The 24,608-nt window shown below is 45.0% G+C and overlaps 1 protein-coding gene across 1 annotated transcript in view; it reads left to right on the top strand.

The window, feature by feature from the left end:
• Positions 1–24,608, top strand: part of ndst1a (N-deacetylase/N-sulfotransferase (heparan glucosaminyl) 1a) — a 43,028-nt gene that overhangs the window by 5,241 nt on the left and 13,179 nt on the right. The window contains exon 2 of the mRNA XM_010741054.3: positions 22,453–23,476. Within this exon, the coding sequence (XP_010739356.1) occupies positions 22,931–23,476 (546 nt within the window). The 5' untranslated portion in view covers positions 22,453–22,930. The remainder of the gene's footprint in view (positions 1–22,452; positions 23,477–24,608) is intronic.

Here is a 24,608-nt window from a genome sequence, read left to right as displayed (position 1 = left end):
GGCATTTCTAACATTTAGTCTAGACTCGTCGATATAAATGGGGTGGACAGAATACCGGAAACACCTTTCAGGATTCAACAGCACCGCAGACTTGCCTGCAGCCTCTAAAATGACCATAGAATGGAGTCAGCATAGGTTCCGATAAAACTGAACCTCATAACCTTTATGATGGTAGGAGTTGTCATGGACTGTTGTATTAGACTGTATTAGTTTTAGTTATGCGTACCTATTAAAAGACAACAAACTGCATAGTCTGTGTCCTTCTCCGCTTAACAGTTGCAGCTGTCTGTGCTCATACTGTTTGACTGTTCTTCCTGAAGCTTAAACAAGATCACAGCTGTGACCCGATGCCGTCAGTAAAGACCACGTTCTGTGTTTACCAGCTCCGGTTTGTGTTTACAGCGCTGTCATGATAAGCAGTGATATTGTAGGAAAGTAAGGGGCGAACACCTCCACAAGGTCACATAGAAGTTTCAGTTTTCCCTCGTTAGACTATAATGATAGAGTCTGTTGTTAACAAGGACAACAGTACAACACAGGAACAGGCACGTCCATGACATGGCCTCTCTGTTCACTGTCCTGATGCCTGGGATTAGACCAGGCCGGAGCATCGTGGCGTCCCACCAGGGCAGCAGGACTGAGTAAACTTTAGCAGGGCATCTGGTGCCCGGTGCCCCGTCCTCCCTTCTCTTTCCCCTCTCTCCCCCGTCTCTTATCCTCAAAGCAGACCACGCCACCGCACCAAAGCAAGTCATCTGGTGTCCAGTCGGCGCCCATCTGTGAGTGCATTTTAGCTTCACTGCAAACAAAGCACCGCGGCATGCGAGCGGCCTCCGCTACGTCTAAACAGCCCAGCTCTGCTATCTCGCTTAATCTTTGGGTGGAAACTATGAGTACATTGCCAGGCCATGGGTCATCTCCATTACAATTCATTAAATTGTATCGAGCCATTTAGAATCCACCGTAGCAAACTGACCACAGCTGATGGCATACCTCTTCTCCATTTTGAATTGCTGAGGTGGAAAGAATTGTAATGGTGCCGACCCGAGGTTTAGCTGCTGGCAGCTCCAAGTGTACCCCTCCACTGATCCGAGGCGGTGCCGTGTCTGCCCAGCCTGCTGTCTCTCTTCCATCCTGGGTGGTAGGAAGGGTGGTGTTTGTGTGTGTGTGTGTGCGCGCTTATCCCTGTCTGTGCAGGACAGGTGTTGGCAGCCCAGAGGTCAGTCCAGATGCAGCTGGGGCACCTAGACAGAGGGACGACTGGAGACTGCAAATGACAGCAGGATGAATGAGCTTTGTTTTGCCAGGTTTTAGCCAGTTTTATTCAGAGGGTGCAGCTTTGAACGGGGTCAGTTGTGACGGTCAGGTGGTGTAACGGCTGGCTGCTCTCAGCGGGGTGTGTTACAGCCGCAAGCAAGCGAGCTCAGGGGGGATGTTTGGGCAAAGAAGCTAAACTGAAGGAACCATGGTGGGGTGTGCAAGCCTGCAAACACAAACACCACCCTACTCCTTCTGTGAAGTGTTAAGTGGCCGGATATGTTTGGTGAATGGGACACAGGTGTCTGGGCTGGGCTGTGTGTGTCTGGCCAGAGGTCCGTGTTTGTTTTCTCTCCATAATGGCCCCCAAGTCTCTGCTGCAGCTTGACCAGAGCTCATTGGCTCTCAATGGACCGGGGTGGAGGCCGCCTCTATTTGGCTGGACTGCAGCAAAGTGGGGGCCAGCACTATAAACACGAAAGTCTGTGAGTGACTCTCCGAGTGAGTGATGAAGTTATACCACTGGTTGGTTGGTCGGTGTTGGAGTTTCCCCATCAAAATTAATAAGAGCGAACGTTAGTTATTGCTAGTGGGTTCATCCCTTGTTCCTTCAGATATGAAGGATATATCTGGGTCCCCCAAAAAGAAGATTCAGAGAGTTACGGTACATAACTTTCTGTTTCATATAGGCCTTTTCCTTTTGAGCCTATCGCTACCCACAAACCCATTTCACAAGAAATCGATAACGAGTCCACACCTCGCCAATGCGTCACAGTGTAATAGTGAATCACGGTTCATCATACGCACACAGATACGGCACAGAAATGAACAACACAATACCTCATATTCACCATGAGGGAAAAAAACGGAAAACAATGATGGTACCGTACTAAACAGTCCAGCAAGAGCAGAGAAGGAGAGAAAACAGCAATCCATGTGCCGAGAGGCATGAGGGAGAGCGCGCAGTTAAAACACTCCAAATAACAATCAGTACAACATAACGCTCGATACAGAGTGAGTCATAGAGAAACGAGAGACATCCCGCGGATAGGAAACAAATGAAAGAGCAGGGGAAGTTAATTGATAATTAGAATAGTTCAAATTAGAATAAGAACTCCTCAAACATCTTAGGGTGTGAGAGAATTGTAGCTTTAGTCCTGCGTCCCAAATATTACTGGGACGTAGTGATTTTTCCATTATCGATTAATAATTGATTAGTTGTTTGCACCATAAAATGGTGAAAAATGTTTCTCAAAGCCGTTCACTGTCCTATAGGACAAAAGAAACCAGAAAAGAATCTAAAAAATTTAGAGAAATTAATTGATTTTGATTAATTAATCCATTCATGGACTGTTGCAGATTTTAATATTCAGGAATTCACATTATTGACACTACCGCTGATCATACTTGGCCCAGCCTTAAACTATATGTTTGCACCTAGTCCTGTTTCTTTACTCTGGGACTGAGCAGTGGATGAACTCAAGTCCAGAATCTGATAATGAAATTCATGACATCCCACAACACAATGTTGAGGCTACACATTGAGCAGGCCTGATGCTTTTTAGATTCCTCTTTCTTCCTTTTCTTCCTCCCTTTATCCCTCTGTTGCCTCTGATCTGCCCCAGCAAAGCATCCGTTTGAAGTTGTCAAGACTCTAGCTTTGCTGTTGATTCCTCAAAGTGCTTATGTGACAGGTAGAGAAGTGCTGGAGGGGAGTAAAGTGACTCCCACATAGTCCACATCCTCCCCAGTCTCCATCCTCCACGCCCTTGTCTCCCATTTGCTCCTTACACAGATTTTAGTCTCTGTGGTGATGTCACTCCGCTGTTCTTTGTTTCGTTGGGTAGCAGTCTAAAGGTGCGCTTTGGCCTCTGAGGAAGACGCACACCATCACCACCACGGCCACGTACTGTGTTTCCCCAGGGAAGCGCCATGGGGTGAGGTAATGAGTTGTTAACCCCTCAGCCACCTCTATGTTTGGATGCCGTACCGTCAGCAGTGGCTCCTATCACCACCCCGATCTGATTATTTGAGTAACCCCGTGGCCTCTCCAGATGGTCGGGCCTCTGAGCCGGTTTATGATAACCATACAGTTAATATCTGGCCCACATAACGCTCTCCAGTCGCCCCCCAACCCCCCTCTCCTCCTTCTCTATTCCCCTCAAACTCTGCTCTCATTTCTCCCTACCACCCTCTGTGCTATTGTCTCTGACGCCTTCTCCTGAGTGCCCTGTTTTATTTCTTTATTTCACTCATCTTTTCAAATTCCAGAATCCATTTCGTTTGTCCCCAGGCACAAAGGGTGATGGCTGGAGACGGTGTCGCAAATTAAATTTGCTCCCCTTGGACGTGGGCACGATGGAACAGTAGAAGGAGAACGAGAGGAAAGAAAGCTAGAGGAAAAAGCCCATTTCCTATGCATTACTGTCTCTTTCCTCAGGGTCTATAGTGGAGGAACACCAACACCTCTATCACTTTTTCCCCCCAGTCTTTAATTGTCTTTCTCTCGCCCTCACCTTCTCGTTCTCGCTGCCGCTGCTCCCTCTCGTGCAGCCTAACCTGAAGGTCTCCCTGCTCTTGCTACCACTGCTAACACAATCTGACCCAGTTTATTAGTTTGGGTCTAGTGAATCATTAATCGAGGTTATCTAACTGTTCCTGCAATGATTCCGCCGTGACTTGTGTGTCAGAGTCTCTCTGCGTTTGCAAGCGATCGAGCCCGTACCCACATGCTTTCCACATTTGTACTCTATCATAGCCATCTTTCAGAAAAAAAGCACCGTCCCTCAAGCCAGACTATATGTTTAATAGGTGTGCTATGCACTGTAATATGTCATTGTGTCAGAGCACAATACGAGGACTAAGTGCACTGAATGCAAATTAATCTTGTGGGATGGCAGCAGCTGAATAGAGTGTGGTTTTGGGGGGGCACGAGGGGAGCAAAGGGAGGGACAGAAGGAGGGCTAATAGTGGCGACAGAGAAGAGAGGGAGAGAAAAGAGCATGTGAGGAGGAGGAGGAGGGATGTGGGATGTAGTCATCGCCAGGCCCATTCATCATGCAATGCCTGCTGGGATGCGCTGGGGTCAGTCCCGCACAACACAATTACAGCCTGTTCTGGTGTGTTGTGCTCGGCTCCACTGTGTTCCGACTATGTTCTGTTGTCTTTTGTTAGATTGCTCTCTGTTCTAACTCTCTTGTTTCCCCCTTTGCGTGTTCTCCTCTCTGTTCCGTTCAGTGGCATCTCTCTCTCTCGCGCTCTCTTTTTTTTTTTCCCCTCTTCTCCTTCTGTTACAAATTTTTTTGAACTTGCTGCTCAAGCTATCATTTAATGATCCGCTGCAGTTCTTTGAGCAAAACGTCTCAATTAGCAGAGCATGTGTTGTGTTCTTGTTTGTTTCTTCCGAGTCTTAAGCCCTCTGCTTTTGTTTTCGCATTACATTGCCCTTCTTTCTGCTCACGCGGTGCAGCCGCTTGCCGGGGCTGTCGTACCAGCAGCCTCCTTTCATCCACATCTGAATCGCAGGCGCTGGCTTGATTCGTGTGATTGACAGGCCTGGTTAGCATGGGGGTGTGAGATGCTAGTAAGCATGTTGTTTACCCTGCCTGCCTGACAGTCCTCTATGAACCCACAGATGTTTCCAGAAAGCTGTAAATATCTGCTGCGCGCTCTAATGTCAGCTGACAGCATATCCGATCATAAGGATATCTCTTGTCTTCCTGTCCGTGTCTATTCTTTGTGGAGTGCAGAAGAGTTTTCCTTGCCTGGAAACCTTTTTTAGGTGGTCTGAAGGCCTAAATAAAAACTGCACACACACACACACACCAAGGCTTCAGCAACATCGACTTTTTTGAAGGCTGCGCCAGATATTTCTGTTAACATCATAGCACATGGCAGGACTTTATGTTGTCACGGCAGCATCTGTTTGTGACTCTGCTGAAAAACAATGAATGAGAGACAGCATAGATTCCCCCGCTACGGAGATGTGCATGATTTGATTTGACTTTGGAGCACCTTGATGCATTTATTTATAAGATTTATTTAGACAAAATTTTATTTTTGAAAAAAGAAAACGGGATAATCGCAATGTACAAAATTGGAATGTATTAACAGTTGGATGAAAAACAAGCATCTCATGTTTCTCTAATGATTGTGATTGAAACAATATAATGTTATTATGGCTGCAACTAACTTTATCTTCATTACTGATTAATCTGATCATCATTATCAATTATTTGTTTGGTTTGTTAAATCACGTCCCCAAACCTCAAGATGACGTCTTCACTGATGTCTAACCAACATCCTTAAACTGTTTACTTTTATATTTGTTAAAATCTTCACATTCCGTCCCTCTGTCTAGGTGCCCCAGCTTCACACAGTGTTTTCTTTTAGAAAATCTTACTATTATCAACTAATTGTTTCAGCACACAATATGAAATATACTTTATGACGTGAACAAAATGCAATCAGCATTTATTAATGGGTCAGATTAAGTTGCTGTCTAGTCTGGTTTATGTAAGTCTTGTTAATTAATGGGTTTTCAAATAGTTTCCAGTTCTGTGTTTTGATGTTTGATGATGGGGCAGCTGCTCTTTGGTTTACATTTAGATGACAAATCATGCCTTTTAATTAATGACATCATTAGTACAACTGGTCATATTTTGTAATACGTGTACATGTTGGATATGGTGGATTATTATGCAGCTGTAGTTCCTCCTGTTTTTTCGATTTTCGTTCCTGAGCCTCATATGTAATTTTAATGATGAAGTTGCCAAAAAAGAAATTCTTGAAATGACAAATCCTCAGTGTTCTTTTTCTTTTTAGAAATGTATTCTTGGCATAAACAGGCTGTTTATTAAACAGCATGTGGACCATGGGGAATTGTGGATTTTTCCTGGGTTGTGTATCTGAGTGGTTTATTTCCAGTAGTTGTTTGAAGGATTTCTTGTAAAAGAACAGAAGAGAAACGCACCCAAAGCTCCCAGAAGTTCACTTGCTCACTAAGGATGCAATGGGCGGTGGCTTGGCTGACGGGAAAAAATAATAGGAAGCCCAACGATTGCTTAAAGAATGACGAATGGTGGCCAGAAAATGCAACAGTTTAAAGTACAGAGCATCTGGAAACAATTTGGAACAATGGATTGTCTTCAGCAGGCTCCATGTCAGACTGTTGATGCTTCTCCTTCCTGACTTTCCTGACTTTCAGTCTCCTGTAACAACTTTTGGATCACAGAAAGATTGGCTCGACATTATTTGATTTGACACTTGACACCTTTTTTAAAGCTCATAAACCGAACCTCGTACGTGCTCAAAAACCTTTCATGGATTGGCAGAACATTGAGGCAGGACTCATCCTTAAACCTGACAGAATGAAATCATGTCAGCTGTGAGTAACATTGGCCTAATGATACTGGATTTTTACTGACTGATCTAATCTCATCTCAGCATTACAATACACTTGCAGTGTGAAAGTCTAACTCTGATCTGAAAGGTTCATTTATTATCAGAACTTGGCTAAATGAAATGAAAAATATGGACTAGAAAGTAGAATTCTTCTCCACTCTAGTCAACAGATGAGCCGAGTAAAAACTAGTCTGGCTTTCATCCGAAGTGGCCTTTGAGCTCTTTTTATATCCACTCCTTCCAACAATAAACCCAGCCATATTGTATTATCTAGGACAAATCCTAACCACATCCCATGGTGACCGTCTGGGTTGCTAAGTACACCTGCTCAGTGCCTCCCCAACCTGCAGACGCAGCGGCCTGCCTGTCGTCAAGCCGTCTTTTGTGTGCCCTAATGAAGCCTGGGAGATGTGACGACATGCCTCGCATTTCACTCTTCACCTAATTGTGTTGATGTGGAGGCTGATATTAGTGTTGTGGTGGTTAATCTTCCCAGTGAGGGGAAATGGCGGAGTCATCAAGGGATACGACACAGCTAATTAGACTTGTGTATGCTTCCATGTGTGGAGGGGAGTGGTGGGGGTGAAGTGAGATGGAGCGAGGAGTGGTGTGAAGAAAAAAGGAAAAAGTAAATGGCTTTTTTTCCTCTTTTTGAAAGTTTTTTTTTTTTTTAACTGATTGAATGGGTACAGAAAGTTACTTCAAAAACCTGTCGTGAATATGCTGCGTTTTCTCTGATAAGTCGTGCTGCTTAATGACAGCATCCACTCCCTGACAAGGGACAACTGGGAGAACCCTCAACATTCATTACAGCCTGACATTTTGCCCACTCCACAAATCAGAGTTTGAAATTAAAGTAATATGAAATTGCACACATAGCAAATGACCTACTGGTACAATAATGCTGCTTTTGACTTCATTCCTCCCCCAGGAGGAAAGCTGTTAGTAGGTTTGACTGATTAGAGCCTGAAGCCACTGGCTCTCAATTAGACAGAAGACAAAGCTTCAACCCTTGCTGCTGGAAAATCACAAGTAATGAATTAGTGATAAAGGTTTTAAAGACAACACCATTAGCGGTGCTGCCGGGAGGAGGTGGACTGCTTTTTCGGCCTTGTAATTTGCAGAGTAGGTGATTTGGAGTTTAAAGGAATACAAGTGAAATGTGTGTTATTTTCTCTACGTTACTCCTCTGCTTCTCCATCTCTCTCCCTCTGGCTACCGCTGACAGTAATATTAACCTCAATCTCCACTGCGCTGTCCTCGTGTGACCTGGAAGTCATCGCTTGTTGAGGAGTGGTCAACTGTTCTGGCGCTGTGGGTCTCGAGCAACGCTGGAGCTCGTAATGCATCACGACTCCCATGGCTCGAGGGTGGGAGGATCAAATAATATATTAAGATTATGTTGCGAGCTGTCACACACCATTTGGGTTGAGAAGTACTAAGCCAGCAAAAAAAATTGCAGAGTCATACTGTTGTAGTTTTTTTCACAGGCTACCCAAGGCCTTGTTTGATTTAGTCTTGAATTTTGACCCATTGCCAATGACATCCACACCGCTCATCTCCCCCCATATTGACTGCCATTAGCACACACAGTGCCCATATCCATCAGGCTGATGGTGTCACTGTTTGCCACATTGCCCGCCACCCTGTCCGCTTGTGTTCATCTCTGTTAGTGGAGGGAGCTCAGTCCTGTCACCTGAGGGATAAAGTGTACAGTGGAAACTTGTATCCTCTGAAGTATGTGGGACAGATGCAGATCCTCAGTTGGTTCAGCTGTTGTGCCCTGTGCCGACAGGGAGGGCCGAGCTTGTCTCCGTCTCTTGTTATTGGGCGAGATATTTACTGTCGCCAGCGGTGCCTCTTTAAGTCTCAATGTAGAGTCATGGTGGTCCTTTTGCTTAACTATGTGTTAAATCATTTGCATTGCTTATTGGCAAGTAAACATCCAATTTCAACCACTGGATGTGTTGTGTCGTCTGTTCGACAGCAAAAAAAACCCTTCATCTTCAACCTCTCGTGTGACTTTGGTTGGTGGTTATGGTTTCATTGGACGCGGTGGCTTGAGGTCAGCCCGCGCGTACCGCTTGGCGGCAGGTTTCCAGTTTTCCTCCAACGCTCAAAGCTCTCAACTCGGTTGTTTTCTGACCAAAAGCTGATTAACAAAATATTTCATTTGCCCACACACATTGGACAAATATAGCCAACGATGAGCTCCCCAGAAGTCACAGACATCAAATTCATAATGTGCATAAACAGTTTGACGATAAATAAAGAAACAGGATGAGGTAAAGAGGCAGGATCTGCCAATTAATGTCACTTTTACATGTTTGAATTCACTGGTATTCCAGGGACTTTACTGGCTGCTCCGCTTGCTGACCTTTTTACAAAGAAACGAAAGGTTAGACCTCTCCTAACAAGTGAAACGATTGCCATTACTGCCCTCACGTCACAGCAAAGCCAGTACACTGTGTTTCCACCTGTTGAGCTCTTCCCCTTGTCGCAGGGGTCACTTAGTCTCATCATGCGGTGTGTTAGCGAACGTCTCAGTGACCTCGGCGTGATGTTGAAAACACCCTCTGCACTTTTCCTCATTCTGCCGTCCGTCATGTTTGCAAAACACAGTGACAGTGAGCAAAGTGATGGGATGTTATAAGTTCCTGTCAGTATGACTGTGAGAGAGTCCATCTGTGACAGTTTGATAATGAACATCACACTGTGCCTCCCTCTCTCTACCCCCACACCACCACCACCACCACCACCGCCTCCGCAGCCATCGCTTCACCTTTCCGCAGCCTCGCCCATTCAGTTGATACGCCGGTGACTTCACCCTTACATAATGGAATCCAACCTTGCTTCCCGTCCCTCTTTGCTCTCATCAGCTGCTTGCTCTAATTAGATGAGGGTGATTTCAATAAAGTTACTGTCGTCCTCACTCCATTAGTTATATTAACACTCGGATCCCTGCCCCGGAGTCCTCGATCTATCCTCCGCCTTTCACCAGGGGGGGGCCAATCCTCTTCTTTTCATGGATCTGCGTAACCTAGTTACTGAGGCCCAGCAGGGGAGGCCAATCAATTAATGAACAAAGGAGCCCGCTCACTGAGTAGCGGCGCGAGTCTGGGACTATAAACAGGACGCTCCCAAAACATGGTTGCTGTCAGTTCAGCGCTCATCTGATGGATGTTGTTTTGCTTTGTTGTCTTGCGTGTGTGTCTCTCTGCGAGTACTATTTCTGAAGTGCTTTAACGACAGCGGCGGATACAGCGCCGTTACCTGTTTGAACGCACCGCGAGCCACTGCCGAGGCGTTTCTCATTGAGAGTGAGAAGTGGAAAGATGAAGAGGGATTTGAACATTTTCTGTCTGGAAAGCATAAAAACGCCTTCCAGCACCATCACGTTTCATCATGTTTGAGATGCGCTGTGGCTTTTCTTTTTTTTTTTCTGCCGTCGTGTCGTGAAACGGCTGGAAATGAAACATCGTAGATAAACCTGAGACAAAAAGCCGGGCTGACTTAGCAAATAAGACTGGTCAAAGGTTAAACGCGCTGATTGTAATCAGTCTCCCGTGGCAACAGACAGATTTGGAGCGGCTGCCCTCCTCTTCGGTCCACCTGTGCTCTCCTGCTACCTTTCACCACTTTCTCATCCTTCCCTTTTTCCAAATACCTCTTTTCATTCTATTCAATCTCTTGTATTTTCCACGCCTAACCTTTTTTTTTCTCTCTCTCTCCACATCCCTCAGGTCCACCCCTCATTCTATCCTATCTTTCTTCTCTCCAGCCGCCCGGTCTCTCTGTCATCCCCTTTTCTTAATCCGGCTATTCGTCCCCAGTGTTCCCCTCCCTGGAGTTTTCCAGCTCTGTTTCCCTGTGTGTGAGATCAGGGAGCAGGCTGTTGTAACAAGCTGTTGAATAATGTAAGCACAGGGCTATAGGCCAGAGTTTCAGTTAACCCTTTGATCTCTGATCACACAGTGGGTGAGGCGGACACATCATAAATGACAGCTCGACAGCAGGGCAAAGCTTCCTTCTTCCTCCAAACCTCTACCTAAAGGCTAAAGCCCCCCCCCCTCCTCCTCATCCGGTTTCATTGTCATGGCCTTTGTAAGTAGGAACACAGCGAGCGTCCCTCACCTTTGTTATTCTAACATTGATGTATAATTAAAGGGTTAGAAAAGGCGATGCTGAATAATTGATACTGGAGCAAAGATGTCATGGCATCCTGAACCATATCGTACTCGGTATTTCTACTTGAAGCACAGATAAAAGATTTACCAGTTAACGTTCTTTCTGGTCCTCTGGTTCAGTTTGCACTGATTGATTGTGGCACCGTGCTCTCCTCTGACTCAGGAGCTATTATTATGAGTTCATTCAGAATCATTTCACCTCCGTGTACATTGTTAAGTGTCGAAACACAAGGCCGTGGACTTGCAGACTAGTCATGTTAAATCCTCAGCAGCAGCAGCAGCAGTCAAGTTTGTATGTGTGTTACCAATTTGTATCAATTAACCGACCGAGTTCCTCATTTCTAATGTCAAAAGCGAAGCCAGCTCACAAGGTCCCATTAACCCTTTGTAATCGATATAGATTCCCCCTTTCCATAAGTGCTTCTAGTTAGCTTTAGAGCCTCATATCCTGAGGCTAGGGTGTATTGATCTGCCGGACTGATTGGAAGTTACCCTTCAGGAGGTGAAGGATAGCGGTGGGACTGGGGATGTTTTGGCAAGAGGAGGGGAAGGAGTGGGTCTTCATGGCTGGATCAGCTTACCACTTCCTACCCCCACACACCTGTTACAGCCAGCGAGAGGGAAAACGCACCACCAATCTGTGTGTGTGAACTCTGTGTGTGTGTCTCTCTGTGTGTGTGCGTGCTCAGGAGAGCAAATGAGAAATATGTTACATAGGGTTTATGATGACGGCGTGTGCCTGAAACCGCATTGACTCTGGCAGCTGCTGGCCTTTTATGGATGGGTGGCAAGAGACAGATTTTAGATTTTACATGGCTAACACACGCTACGTGACAAGTCTGCTTTTCAGATTGACTACGTGGACCGCGTAACGCACCACCGAGCCACAATGTACACAGCAAAACATAAACGTGCACGTGCATGCATATACACGCCATTAAACTGCCAGGCTATGGCTATGTGTGTGTGTGTACATTACAGCACAGTGGCATTTAATCCATAACACTGACAGGCTTTCCTTGAACCGACAGGAAAAGCATAGCTCTCTTCCCCACATATATACACACCCCTCTCTCTCCTGCCTTCCCCCCTCTAAAAACAGTAATGAAATATTGTTTTGATTTCAAAGTGTTGTGTTCCAGGACATACACCATGCATGCAGCCCTGTGGAGGCTTGACCCAGCTACCCCCTTCTGTAAGCTGATATATATATGTGTGTGGTGCCACGGTAGGATACACAGTATTTGTAGAGGCAGCAGTGAAGAGGGGAAATGGGAAGAGCCAGCACAGTAGACAGAGCCCAGATAGACCTGTCAGCTCCGTGACACCCACACATGCCTCACCCTCTGGTCCAGGACGAGAACAGAGGAATGGAAAGCAGCTCGACCCGGGCGACAGGTAGAGCGAAATAGACAAGAGTCTCAACCGGTGGCAGAGTTGAGACTAAAGCTGTGAAAGGGATAACGGTGAGTCGTGGTGGAACTGTGTTTATTTCAGGCATCGGGGGAGACTTGAGAGAGAGAGAGAGGGAGAGAGAGAAGGATAGGAGTCCTAGCAGGTAGAATACCGAAAAAAGCATTCGCCCTTCTTTGACGCACATAGATCTATTACAGAATTGCACAGGCTCTGGCAAGTTTCACGAACTGCAAGTTGTCGTGCAGCTAATTCTGGATTGAACTGAGGTCTGGACTCGGCCACTTCAGGACATAAACATTGTGTTACAGCCATTCCTGTGGAGCTTTTTGGCCTATGTTTGGGATTGATGTCTTGCTGGAACATAAATCTTCACCCAGGCCACAGTTTTTTTTTTGTTTTTTTTTAATATAAATCAAATTTAAGCAGTTTTTTTTATTTTTTTTAAATTTATTTTACCCTCCACAGGTCTTTCCACTTCCTGTTGCAAAGAAGCACCGTCCAAAGCATGATACTACTACAACAACCACCGGACCTCATGATGAGTTTCGTGGTTTAAAGGCAACATTTCCGTCTCATTACGCCATAAAACTTTGTTTCAAATTCTCCCACATGCCTTCTGGCAAACAGTAGCTGAACTGTCATGTGAGTATTTTTTTTTTCCTTCACCAGTGCTATAAAACTTTGACTGGTGAATCCCCCAGGCAACAGTTGTTGAAAGCAGTGTCTCCCATCTCTCTGCCATGAATCACTGTAAATTCTTCAGAGCTGCTACAGACCTTTTTTTTTTTTTTTTTTTTTGGTGGCTTTCACGCTACTGTCCTTCAATGCAGAGATGTTCACTTTTTTGGAGGACGCCCCCTGGCAAACACACAGCTGTGCCAGATTTAGTCCTCCTTTATTGGCTGACCTTACCGTACTACAAAGGGTGATTCAGGCTCTGTTTTCCTTCTACGTTCTTTTATGTTATTTGGATTAGTCCCTGGTCTTTTATAATGTAGTTTCTGACAGGAAATTAATTAAGGACATAAAACTGCAAAGAAACAATCTTAAGTGCGGTGAATAGTGCCACGTTGAAAAACTGTGGAGTATAGCGTAGCTCGACTGTGGTTGTGTTTTTAAAAACCCACGACTGAGGCAGAATGTGTGTGAGAGAAGAAAAAGCTGGAGCTGAGCTGCAAATAACACACAGGATTTGTAATAGGATTCATGACTGGGGTTACAATTGGGAGCGTAATTATTGTTATTGCAATAAGCCAATCATGAGGCTGGGTATTTTCTGCAGTCAGAGCTTTCACACATTTACAGCCTGAAATTACCACAACGGGTGCACGTGTCAAGTGTGTACCGTTCGGTTGTGTAAAGCATATTGTATACAGCCGTCTAGGAGGAGAAAAAAGAAAAATCCACTTCCATCCATTTTCTCGGTTGTTCTTGATTGTGCTTTGAAAGCAAGCCGATGATTAGGAGTGCGTTTTCATGCAGGAGGAAAAATCCTATCTGTTTGATCTCGGAGGCAAAAAATATGGGCAGCACAACAGAATCTCATCTCTTGTGTCAGCTATTCTTCCGCACCGTGATATTCCCATGGGAACGCATTTCTGCTGCGCGAATCACAGTCAGATCAGTGCGGGCCGTTTCTTATCTGGACATGAAAGAAGGGAAGATGGAAGAGGGAGGTGTAAAAAAGGAGGGGGGGGAAGAGGAAGGGAGGAGTCTCCCAGGAATGATACCTGAAATTCACTGGGTGGCCTCTTTTTTTTTTTTTTTTTTTTTTTTTTTTTATCCAGCTCATCATCATTTCACGAGCAGGTATTGTACATGTCTAAGATATATCCTCTGCTCGGCTGTTTTCCCACAGTCTCCACCAGATTGATTGAGTAGATTAGACAGTTGTATTGTTTACGTGTGCCCTAGAGCCCATGTTACAGCATGCACATGTTTTTTTTATTATTAGTTTAGCTTTCTTTTCAGGTTATCACGAGCGCTGTTGATGTCTGATAGCATCTCTGGTTCACGTCAGGTCAGCAGATCTGTTATTGCTGTTCCGCTGCAGGTGTAAAAGTCTTAATAAAAACTGTTGTGCTTCAGTCAGAGATTCTTGGGAGCTCGGGGTAGGTTTTCTCAGCTGAACGAAGGAGTTGATTTGATCGGCAGGCCCCACAGCATTAAACCACACTGACAAGTGCTGTTATCTCAACTTGCCCCTTTTTTTTCTATTCAGAACCCCTACAACTCCCACACTTCCTCACACACTCACTCACGCATTCACACACTCGAGACGCGCTTTATCCACAAGCAGTATGACTTTCACCTCTGAGTGATGTCCATTGTCTGTATAAGGAGAGACCCATTACGAATCTTCAGTCCCACTGGAGACATTGTGCTGCCCGCCGTGCTCCTCTGTCCTTCAGCAGCGTCCTGAGATGACAGTAGATAAACAATGGGAACAAACAGTCACTCCCACCAGCATTGATCCGGCGCCCTCGCCCCCCTCCCCTACTCTCACCAACAACACCACATTGATTCCACCTACACTCAATTTATATGAAAGCCCCACTGCCCCACCTCCCTTTTCTACCACGACTGACAAAAATGATAAATGACCAACCCCTTCCTCCCTCTGCCACCACCTCCCTGTGCCTCGCGTTGGCTGTCCGAGGCACTACAAGCCTATTTCTCCTCGCAGAAATCCAATAGAGTGAGCACCCTTCTTTTCTACGATTCTCCTTCTTATTTATTTTATTTTATTTTTTTGTGGTAGGAAGGAGGAGGGGTATTCATCGCTTCAGGTCCCTGCTATAATTTCCACACATGAACATGTCACTGGTGTAATTTCAGCCCCGCAGGGTATCCGTATGCATGATGTCAAACCATCAAAAAAGACCAGTGAACGAAATTATTATGCATTTCAACCGCACACACCGTAGGATCTCCTCTCCTGCGGCTGCTGGCTGAAAGTCTACAGTGTCACTCAAAGATAAAATCTTATGCAGAGCCTCTACAATGGGGTCAATTATTTCCCTCTCTCTCTCGTACGTTGGCTTAATCAGTCCACTCTTTCGTTATGAGTTGGATTAATCCATCCAGCGTGTAATCACATGAATTAGAATGCAGTTAATTCAGACATGACACCTTGGATGTTTGGACGTGTTGTCATTTAGGAGCGATAATGATTCTGTCTTAATGGAGTTTCGGCTTACTGCAGTATTTCCAGTATGTATCTCTTCCTCTCTCTGCGCCGTCCTTGGTTCCTTCTCGGCTTCTAATAAAGGTCTGCAGTATACAAATGATGTCTTCCATGGTCTCAACTGTTTTTATTGTACAGATCCAGTGTCCCCATGCCTGTAAATGGGGCACAGAGTGTCTATAAATAGATATACTGTGGTAGTGAGCTGCCGGTAATTATCAGCAAAGGGGGGAGGTACTGTGTGTGTGTGTGTGCGTGTTTGCAGTGCTTTTAATATGCGACGTAGAGGTGATCGAGCCTATTGATGAAGGTGTTTCTTCCACTCTGCCCGCCCACCCAGGGGAGTAATACTACTGAGGAAAGTCTCCATTTCACATTTCTGCTCCACCATTCCCTCATGACCCTTCTCCGCTTCGTCTCCACCCAGCCACAGTTTTCCCATGGCTCCCACACCTCATCCACACTGCTTTATACATTGTGAGGTAATCCATTTTACACTTCCTGCTACTCTTAGATCCGTCCTACTTCATTTTCCAGATCTGAAAGAAAACCGGAGGTTTGGGAGCATAGTCTAAGATGAAAAAGACTCTGAGAGTGACATGTATATTTAATACTCTGCCCTCTGTGTTTTTATTCATCTCGGTCCTAATCGTCCCTGCATAATATGAATGTGTAATCATGCCATTATGCCCGCGTTTGCTCAGGTTCTCTTCCTAGAGGACGATATCGGTGTTGATGGGATCTGACATTATCCCTTTAATTGAAGTTTAACGGTGGGATCTTGCTTTGTACAGTAGTGGTACAGAAATGCCCCAGTTCTCTCTAATTGTCATTGAACACACTTGAGCTGTCTTCCCATCCTGTTTTATTATTGCTCTTAGGAAAAGATTGCATTCCCTTGTCTGGATTCGAAGACAACTCTGTGCATCTTTCTCCCATTACTGTGTCAACGAATAACATTGCAATCATTTCAATTATGACAGCGCTGGGACCAAGGTCTTCAAGTAGAGCCTTGAGATGTAATTGGAGGGGCACGGGCGAATTGAGGGAAGGCATTTTTCTTCTGTGAAATTGCCTCAGTCTTGGGGACAGTAAATTGAGGTGCTGAAAAATGATGTGATAATTCAGCCGCATGGTTTGGTGGGGGGAAATGGTCTGAAAGTCACTTTCTGGAGAATTAGAAGGCAAAACTACATTTCCCTCCCGAGTCCTCTGTCCTTCACGCAGAGGCATGAAATGAATTGAGGAGACGGGTAGGGGGAGAGAGGGAAGTGTCGGTGTAAATGTTTGCAGCTAAAATGAAGCGGCCTGCTTGTGCATTCAGATTGGCTGAAGGGTGGGAGGCGGAAGCTGGAGTAAGAATCGTGCGCCTCGCTCCAAACTATTTCACGGCCTAAGCCTTTAATCGCAGCAGCCACAATGGATGCATAAAATGGAATTCAAATTTCAGATTGATTTTATATTGATGAATGCCAAGGCTCTCCTAAAGAAGAAAAATAGAGGAAAAACCTGCGACTGTGGCTTTTACATGTAACCTCTTTTAACAAAGCGAGTCCTTGCTTCTCTCATGCGCCTGTTGCTTTAGACGTGCTTCAAAAGAAATATGAAAATTTGCGCTTTTTGAAGTTTAATCTCTTGCAAAAAATGGGTAGGAGGCTACTGAATGCAAATACAGAAATTTGCTTTAGTTTTGTTTCTTGCTGTATGCGTTGGAGACTCGGCTATGACAAAAACCTCTAAAACTGATTTTAAGTTTGTCTCGATTCAGGTCAAGTCTCTCTAAAAGAGAACAATGTAAACCAGTTCACAAGACCAGCAGTAACGATCTCTCACTCAATATAATGTTCAATCCTAGCCTCGCTCGCTCTATTGTGTCTCATTTCTTAATCCCTTCAAGGCATCTCACACAGTAACAGAGCTGGCATAAGCACATTTGGTACTGTTTGCAGTGTCGAGATTAACAGGATTACAGATTGGGGGATTACGCTGGCGTCATTCTTACCCATTTAACCTTGACCCATGCCCTGGTGTACAATTTCAAACTTGTTTCTGTGTTTGTGAGGCTAGAGTGTTGGCACAAAGGCTCAGTAATATTTGTTCAGGAATAAATGCAAACAAGTGTAGTGAGATCATTTAGACTGTGGATCTTCTAATGAGTCTCTTGGGTCTGTCTCCGCTGTGATGTGCATGTACCAAAGTGTCCCAGACAAAGACTGAAAAGTGACAACAACAGCCTTTTTGATAAGTGCCGTATGGATTACTGCCCTCCCTCTACTTCCTTCTGCAGTTTCCATGCCTCTGAGCACGACGTAACTCTGGCGTTTCCATGGAGGACGTGCGGTTGCCAAGGCCTGTGGTGATTGAACACAGAGGGTCATCGTTTATTTCTGTCAGTCAGCAGCGAGGGGACGGATCGGGGAAAGGGGCAACAGGGAGAGGAGGAGACACTATTCTGTCCTGAGTGGCTCGGGGGCGATCCAGCTCTCCTTAAAAAAAGTTTATTTGTCGACGGGATCACCTACGGCTAGTCCAACCACGGTTGACGGTGTTAATGTACTGACTCTCCTCACAAGCCCCGGGACACTTAGTCTCATTCACACCTCAAAAGAAGTGTAACAGCAGTGTTGGTGAGGGAGGAAAGGGGGGGGGAAGAGGGAACAGGACGTGCGAGGCTACATATGGCCAACCTTAGCGTTGTTTATCCAGAGAGTTGTTACAGCTGAGGACCGGGCTCCGTCCCCCTGTTCCTCATCGCCTCTCATTAATCTAACAGTATGGTTCTGGCCTGCTTCCCATGATGTAGAGGGAGCAGGTTTGAGTGACCACCCACCCTGAGGAAAAGCATTTGTCTGTCCTCTTGGCCGTCACCTGCCATTGTTTATGCCTCCACTTCATTCTGTCGCCATCTTTCAGCTGCTTTAAAATAACGAGGGGAATATTTTAATTGATGTTTTGAAGCTTTGAGATTTACGTTCGCCTGAAGGGTGAATTTCTCACTTATTTCTCCCACCAATTTCTTTTCTCAAGGTTTGGTAGTTGATCTTCTTTTTCACTCCTGTTTTAACTCATGTTCTCTTTTCCCTTTGCTCTCTCTCTTTTTTTTTCCTCTTATTGGTCTGCCATCTCCATTTAGGGAGACTTTTAGGCCACGTGTGCAATTACAGAGCTCATATTCAGACTGAGCTCTTTCCATCATTCAGAATGAAAAGGTTAGCTATCATATACACATTCATCTGCCTCTCCCTTCACGCATGACTTAAGACACTGACTCTCTTTGGCGTCCTGAAACACTGGTCTCTATGCACCTTTTGGCTGCTCTTTACCTTACCAGTGTGTCTGCTGGCTATACCTCCCGTCAGCTTCTGCTAAACATGAAATATTCATGTTCTCTTTTCTTCCTCCTCTGCATTTTTGCATCTATTACCCTCAAGGACAGAGATGTTTGTGGTTGTATCTTGGCTTCTCCTAAGGTATACATGGCAGAGAAAGCAGAAGACACATTAGGTGAGATGGGCGTGCAGACATTCGAGATCCATTAGCCATTATTCAGCCAGTGCTATATCCTCATCTCCATTTTAGTCTAATGTATTGTACTCTCTGTTTAGCTGGCACACTCAGGCCTTGAGCGCTGCCTCGGTTTGTGTCAGCGGCTCACTTACACCCCGCTCAGGCCATCACCCTCCTGCTCTCCCTCCCTCTCCCTCTCCCTTCCTTCCTTCAGTTGTAGCTCTTTGTATCACAGCCTGAAGGTCAACATTGGGAGGCGGTCATCACTGCTGTGAACTGGGCAAGAAGCGAGGTTTTCTGTGCCCCCACTCTGTTTGCATTGTGTCACCATTTAATCTGCTTCCAAGCCGTGTCAACAGTATCATTAGATTCATGCCAGGGCTCGTTGTCCCTCTGCAGATAACGTGTCTTCATTTTGATTAATCATTAACAGAAAAAGACTTGAAGATAATCTCTGTTTTTATTTAACGGAGCCGGGTTTGAAATCATTACTGCGACGTCAATAATGTTATTTTTCTACAGCGATTATGTGTTTTGTAATGGGTGAGAGGTATGCAAAGTCACATGCAAGCTTTTTTAAAGTGATGTTCAACAGACATTAATTAATTATTAACTTCAGCAACAGAGAGTTGTAAAAGATGATAGCATATCACCTAAGGTATGCTCCAGTTAGTGCTGAAACAGTTTGTCGATTAAAGGTACCCTGTGGTGCTTTTGATCAATGCCAGCGCTATGGAGCAAAGGATTTACAAGTGGGTACCTGCTTGTCTCTAAAATGCCAAGAAACGCTACAGTGCACCACCACAAACAGTGGAAGAAAAAAAAAAGAAACGATGAATGAAAAATCAGCTCCGAGGACTAAATATTCAACACGTTTGTTAGATGTCAACAGTGCACACATTGTGCTTTGCTGAGAAGCACAGAATGTAAACACCAACTTTGTTTATTTACAAGAGAAGTCCGCAGGGCATCTTTTTTTAATCGACAGAAGATCATCAGTTGAACAAAACAAGAAGTTTGTAGATGACATAGGCTTTTGGAAACTTTTGATGGGGGTTTTCAGACATTTTTATAGACAAACCTAATCAGTTAATCAAAACCTAGACATTACTCAATAATAAAATTATTTATTGCAGCTCTAGATTTCGTCTGAAAACCAGTGAAATGAAAATGTGGAATTATTGGCTCAGCCCTCACAACTATAAACTGGTGATTAGAAACTCCACCATTTAGAAGTTTTTATTCATTTTTATTTTATTAGTGCCAACACAAGTCCAAAAGCGTGGTGTTGCAAAAGGGTGGCAAAGTTCCAGTAAATTTCTAGAAACTTTCCATGGGAAGTTAAGCTGGGGAACTTTGGAAAAGGTCCAAAAATGAGAAACTTGCCACAGGAATTATGTAAATGGGGGGTAATATAGTAACTGGGTGTAAGCTAGTTTCATGAAAAGATCATAAGCCTCATAAATGGTCAATGAAATGATTAACAGCTATCTGCTGTATAATTACACATTCATGTGCTGCTTGCAAGTTAAACATTAATACCATGCATCAAATATATTTACCTCAAAATATCTTCAGAGCTTACTTTGCTTTATGTCGTCCACGGGCTCAAATGTGTGGCTTCAGTAGTCGCGTGGTCCAGGGTCATCTGTGCATGTAGGAGGCGTGGCCTCAGCAGCCCTGCAGTAAGCAGTGCGCTATGTACTGTACATGTAATTGAGGAATAGCAGATATTTAAATATACCTGCATGGAACCATATTTAAGTTCCCTGTTAAGGGCCAACCTTCAGTTTTAGTAAATTCACGGTGAATTCCCATGGAAATTTTCCAACTTTTAAAATGACCAGAATTTTGCAACCCTATTCACAAGACCTGAAAAAACATATTCGGACTCAGTGTTGTGTTTAAAGTCGTCTCCTCTGTCTTGTGTTCTGTTTCACTGTTTTCAGTCACTTCCTGTGGCTAATCACACTTTGATATGCCGTGGCACAAACCGTGGCTCCCTCAGAAACAAACAAACAAACAACGTGCCACGGGGATCTTCAAGCAACCAGCGCTGTTGGTTTTTGTCTGCTCTGCTGTGATACATTCTCTGAACGCCCACTGTTTTTTCTTTTTCCCTGTGTATGTGTGTGTGTGTGTGTGTTTTTTCATGGCCGCTCTTTACATTAGACTCTGCCTCACTGTGCAGAGGAAATTTGGACATGACTCAGAGAAAGAAGTGAGATTTCTTCCTCTGCACTCGCAGGGAGATTTAAGGCATCATGTTAAGCTTAGCTGGAAGGCTAGTGGGGGCAGAATGCTGACCTTATTAACATTGAAGGCACAATATACAGGCTTGATTTTTCATGTGTGTACGTGATGATAACGGCAACGATTAAAGAATAACCTTTATAGACTTCTGTTAGAAAAAATGCATGTTGTAATCTAAAGTTTATCTCTAATCAGGCTGTGAAAAATCAATAATTCATCGATCGTGCTATCAGATGGATGACTGCAACCCGCAGGTTTCACTGTGCTGAGCATAATATGGCCACTCGTGTATTTTTTATGTTACTCACCTTTAATTAAAGCCTGGTTTATCGCGTTGCTGATAAAAACCCTTTGACGGCATTATCAAATCCATTTTATGTCTGATTTGTGTCTGACGAGTCTTGATGGGTTTGGCGGTCACTGTTTAATGTCTTTGGGTTGAGAGGGTTGTGACTCTAATGGGTATCTAGGGTTTTATAAAGGGGTGAGTGAGTGTGTGCTCGCGACTCAATAGCTCTCCAGTTTAATAGACGGAGCATTTCCATGCAAAGGTAATGACGCTCTGTCGCAGCTCTCCAGGCCTCTAAATGGAGAAATGATGTTGTTCTAAGTGACTAGCTCACACCGTTCTCATGCGGCATCTTGTACTTTTCACACTTGACTAGAGAGCCGCTATATTATGATAGGTATGCAGAGGGTATGGGGATGTATATTGAGTGAGAAAGTACAGGATCCTGCTGTTCCCAGGTCTGTCTGTCACTGTCAGCCACTACTCAGCTCAGCTTGTTTTCTCCATTCTCCCGAACTCCATTTCGGTCTCGGTGCTGTTGAGGATTTGGGAGAAATAGAAGGTGAATGCGTCCCCACAGGTGAACGCTTCACTTGTATTCAGTCACACAGTCCAACTGGACTGATTGGCTTGCCTCGAGGCTTTGTTGTCACTCACATTCTGACTATTGATCGTGTGGAGGCTGCGTGAGCGAGCACACTTTTTTTTTCTTTATTTGTTTATGTTTGCGCACACAGGGGTTAGGTGTGTGTGTGGGGGGGAATTGGCAGCTGTTACTTTGTGTAGGTGAATGCAAGGACTACTTCGGAGTGAACTTTTGCTGGCGCTGGCAGTATACACACTCTCCCACACACCGCTAAACCCACACAAGAGGAGAATGTCGTTTGTTCTATAGGAGCCGATGCTGCGCTCTCAGATTTTAACATTTTTCTTCCGTCTCGCTGTTTTTCTAGGTCAGGAGATTCGATCCTGAGGGAATGGTGCTGCTGAGATGACCTGCGTGACCTCACTTTTCTCAAGAGATCATTCTCCAATCAAAAGAGTGGGACAGAAACGAGCCAAGACATGGTTGGCAGGTTCACATGATGGACAGGTGATGGAGTCTTCCATCATCTTTCTCCACCAGTGACTCGGCTTGCCAGCTCTCCCTCTGAGGCGCAAGCGTGTACCAGCAGTCCAAGGCCCTCTATTTCTCTGCCATGGTGACATAAGCAGCGTTACAATATGAGGGAGAGCCAACGTGAGACCGTCTCATTTCTTTCTCCAGTAGCTGCTGCAGCTGCTACCTTAACGCCATTTGTATTTAGCTCCATAAGGAGACTGACTTTGTTGTGAGTTAGCCCTGCTCGCCGTTTTCTACCCACCACCGAGAGAGACTGTCCCCAAGGCGTGTTGCTGGGCCGGTGGGGCGGAGCGGCGTGGCGTGAGACGATGCTGGGATGCGTGACACGAGTCCGTCGGCTGGTCCGTCTCCTCCCCCTGCAGACCTCCCTCCTCCTCCTCTTCCTCTTCTGCACCGTCAGCGTCTTCATCTCCGCCTACTTCCTCTATGGCGTCAAACGGGAGCTGGAACCATCGGGAGGGAGCGTTCCCGGGTCGGAGGGAGCGTCTGCGGACTCCGATGACCCACGGGTCACCCCGTCCCGGCTGTTGCCTTTGCGGAGCGTCTCTGGGGGACCTGGGGTGGATCCCGGAGGGGCCAGGACAGACCCTGTTGTTCTGGTGTTTGTGGAAAGCCAGTATTCTCAACTGGGTCAGGAGATTGTGGCCATCTTGGAGTCTGGCCGGTTCAGGTACCGGACTGAGATCTCTCCCGGTAAAGGGGACATGCCCACATTGACAGACAAAGAGAGAGGGCGTTTCACACTGGTGATTTATGAGAATATTCTTAAGTATGTTAACTTGGACGCCTGGAACCGAGAGCTGCTGGACAAGTACTGCGTGGAATATGGTGTGGGCATCATTGGCTTCTTCAAGGTTAGGACAACACCACACTCCCTCTGCCTCCCTCCCTCTTCTCCCTCCTCTCCCTCCTCTCCCTCCTCTCACTCACACCTTCTGCCCTGTCCATCTGGCTCCATCGTCTCTAAGGAGATGGGATTCACAGGGTTAGAAAGACCTGCCTTGTTCAATATCACTCAGTCCCACTGCACTGTTTTCTTTTATTTTCTATCTATTTCTTGTTTTTCTGTAATCCGGCCGCCTTCACTCTTCAGTCTCTTTCTTTTTTTTCTTGTTTTCTTTGTTTTAGTTCGTCTAAAGTCCTCACACTCTGTGCCTCTTTCTTCCTTTATATCTCTTTCTCTCTCTCTCTCAGTAATCCCTTGCTGAGCCTGTTTGCCCAAGGCCTGTTTTCAGGTCTTATGGTTTTAATCACCATCTCTGAGCCATGGAAAGAATATAGAAAAAGATACGGAGGCATGGATGTTGGTGCAGTGATGTTAGGTGGTGTAGGTGAAGGTTAGGAGAGGAAAGCCTGGTGGGATTTACCGTCTATCGGGGAAAGGGGGAAGTAGAGCGAGGGTGTGCATCTCAATGACCTGGGTACACAACACGGCCGCTCTGCTATCTGAAACTGTTTGCAGTAACTGTTCGATCTGTATGTCCCATTTTTAACTAATTAGAAATGTATTCATGACGGCTGGTGAGTAAGAGATTGTAGTATAAAAAAGATATTTTGAAGTAATAACAAACACAGACTTGTAACTTGGTTGCAAGACTAAATTTAAATGATCCATATTCGAAATATTTGTTTATATTACATACAGTATTTACTTACATCTAATGTTCTGTTTTGTAGCTACTTAAAAAACATGCTTCACATTGTTTTATTACATATTTGAGACGTCCACCACGATACATTTTGATATCTCAGACACGCAGCACTATTGAAATCCCTGTTATTGGTGTTTTATAACAAAGTCCTGTGCTCTTATAAAGCCCAAACATGAATAACGTCATGGTGCGGGATGATTTTCTGTAGATTTCTTTGTCTGTAAATGCCTTTTAGAGAACAAAATGATATATTTTAAAGAAGAAGTGTATCTTAAAGAAAGGAAAAATTGTTTGACCTTGAAACGATATTTTTATACTTATACGTGCAGCATTG

The sequence above is a fragment of the Larimichthys crocea genome, chromosome I, assembly GCF_000972845.2.
Source record: "Larimichthys crocea isolate SSNF chromosome I, L_crocea_2.0, whole genome shotgun sequence".
Classification (NCBI taxonomy): Eukaryota; Metazoa; Chordata; class Actinopteri; family Sciaenidae; genus Larimichthys; species Larimichthys crocea.
Note: the sequence above shows the minus strand (reverse complement) of the source record. Positions and strands in the feature narration are given on the sequence as shown.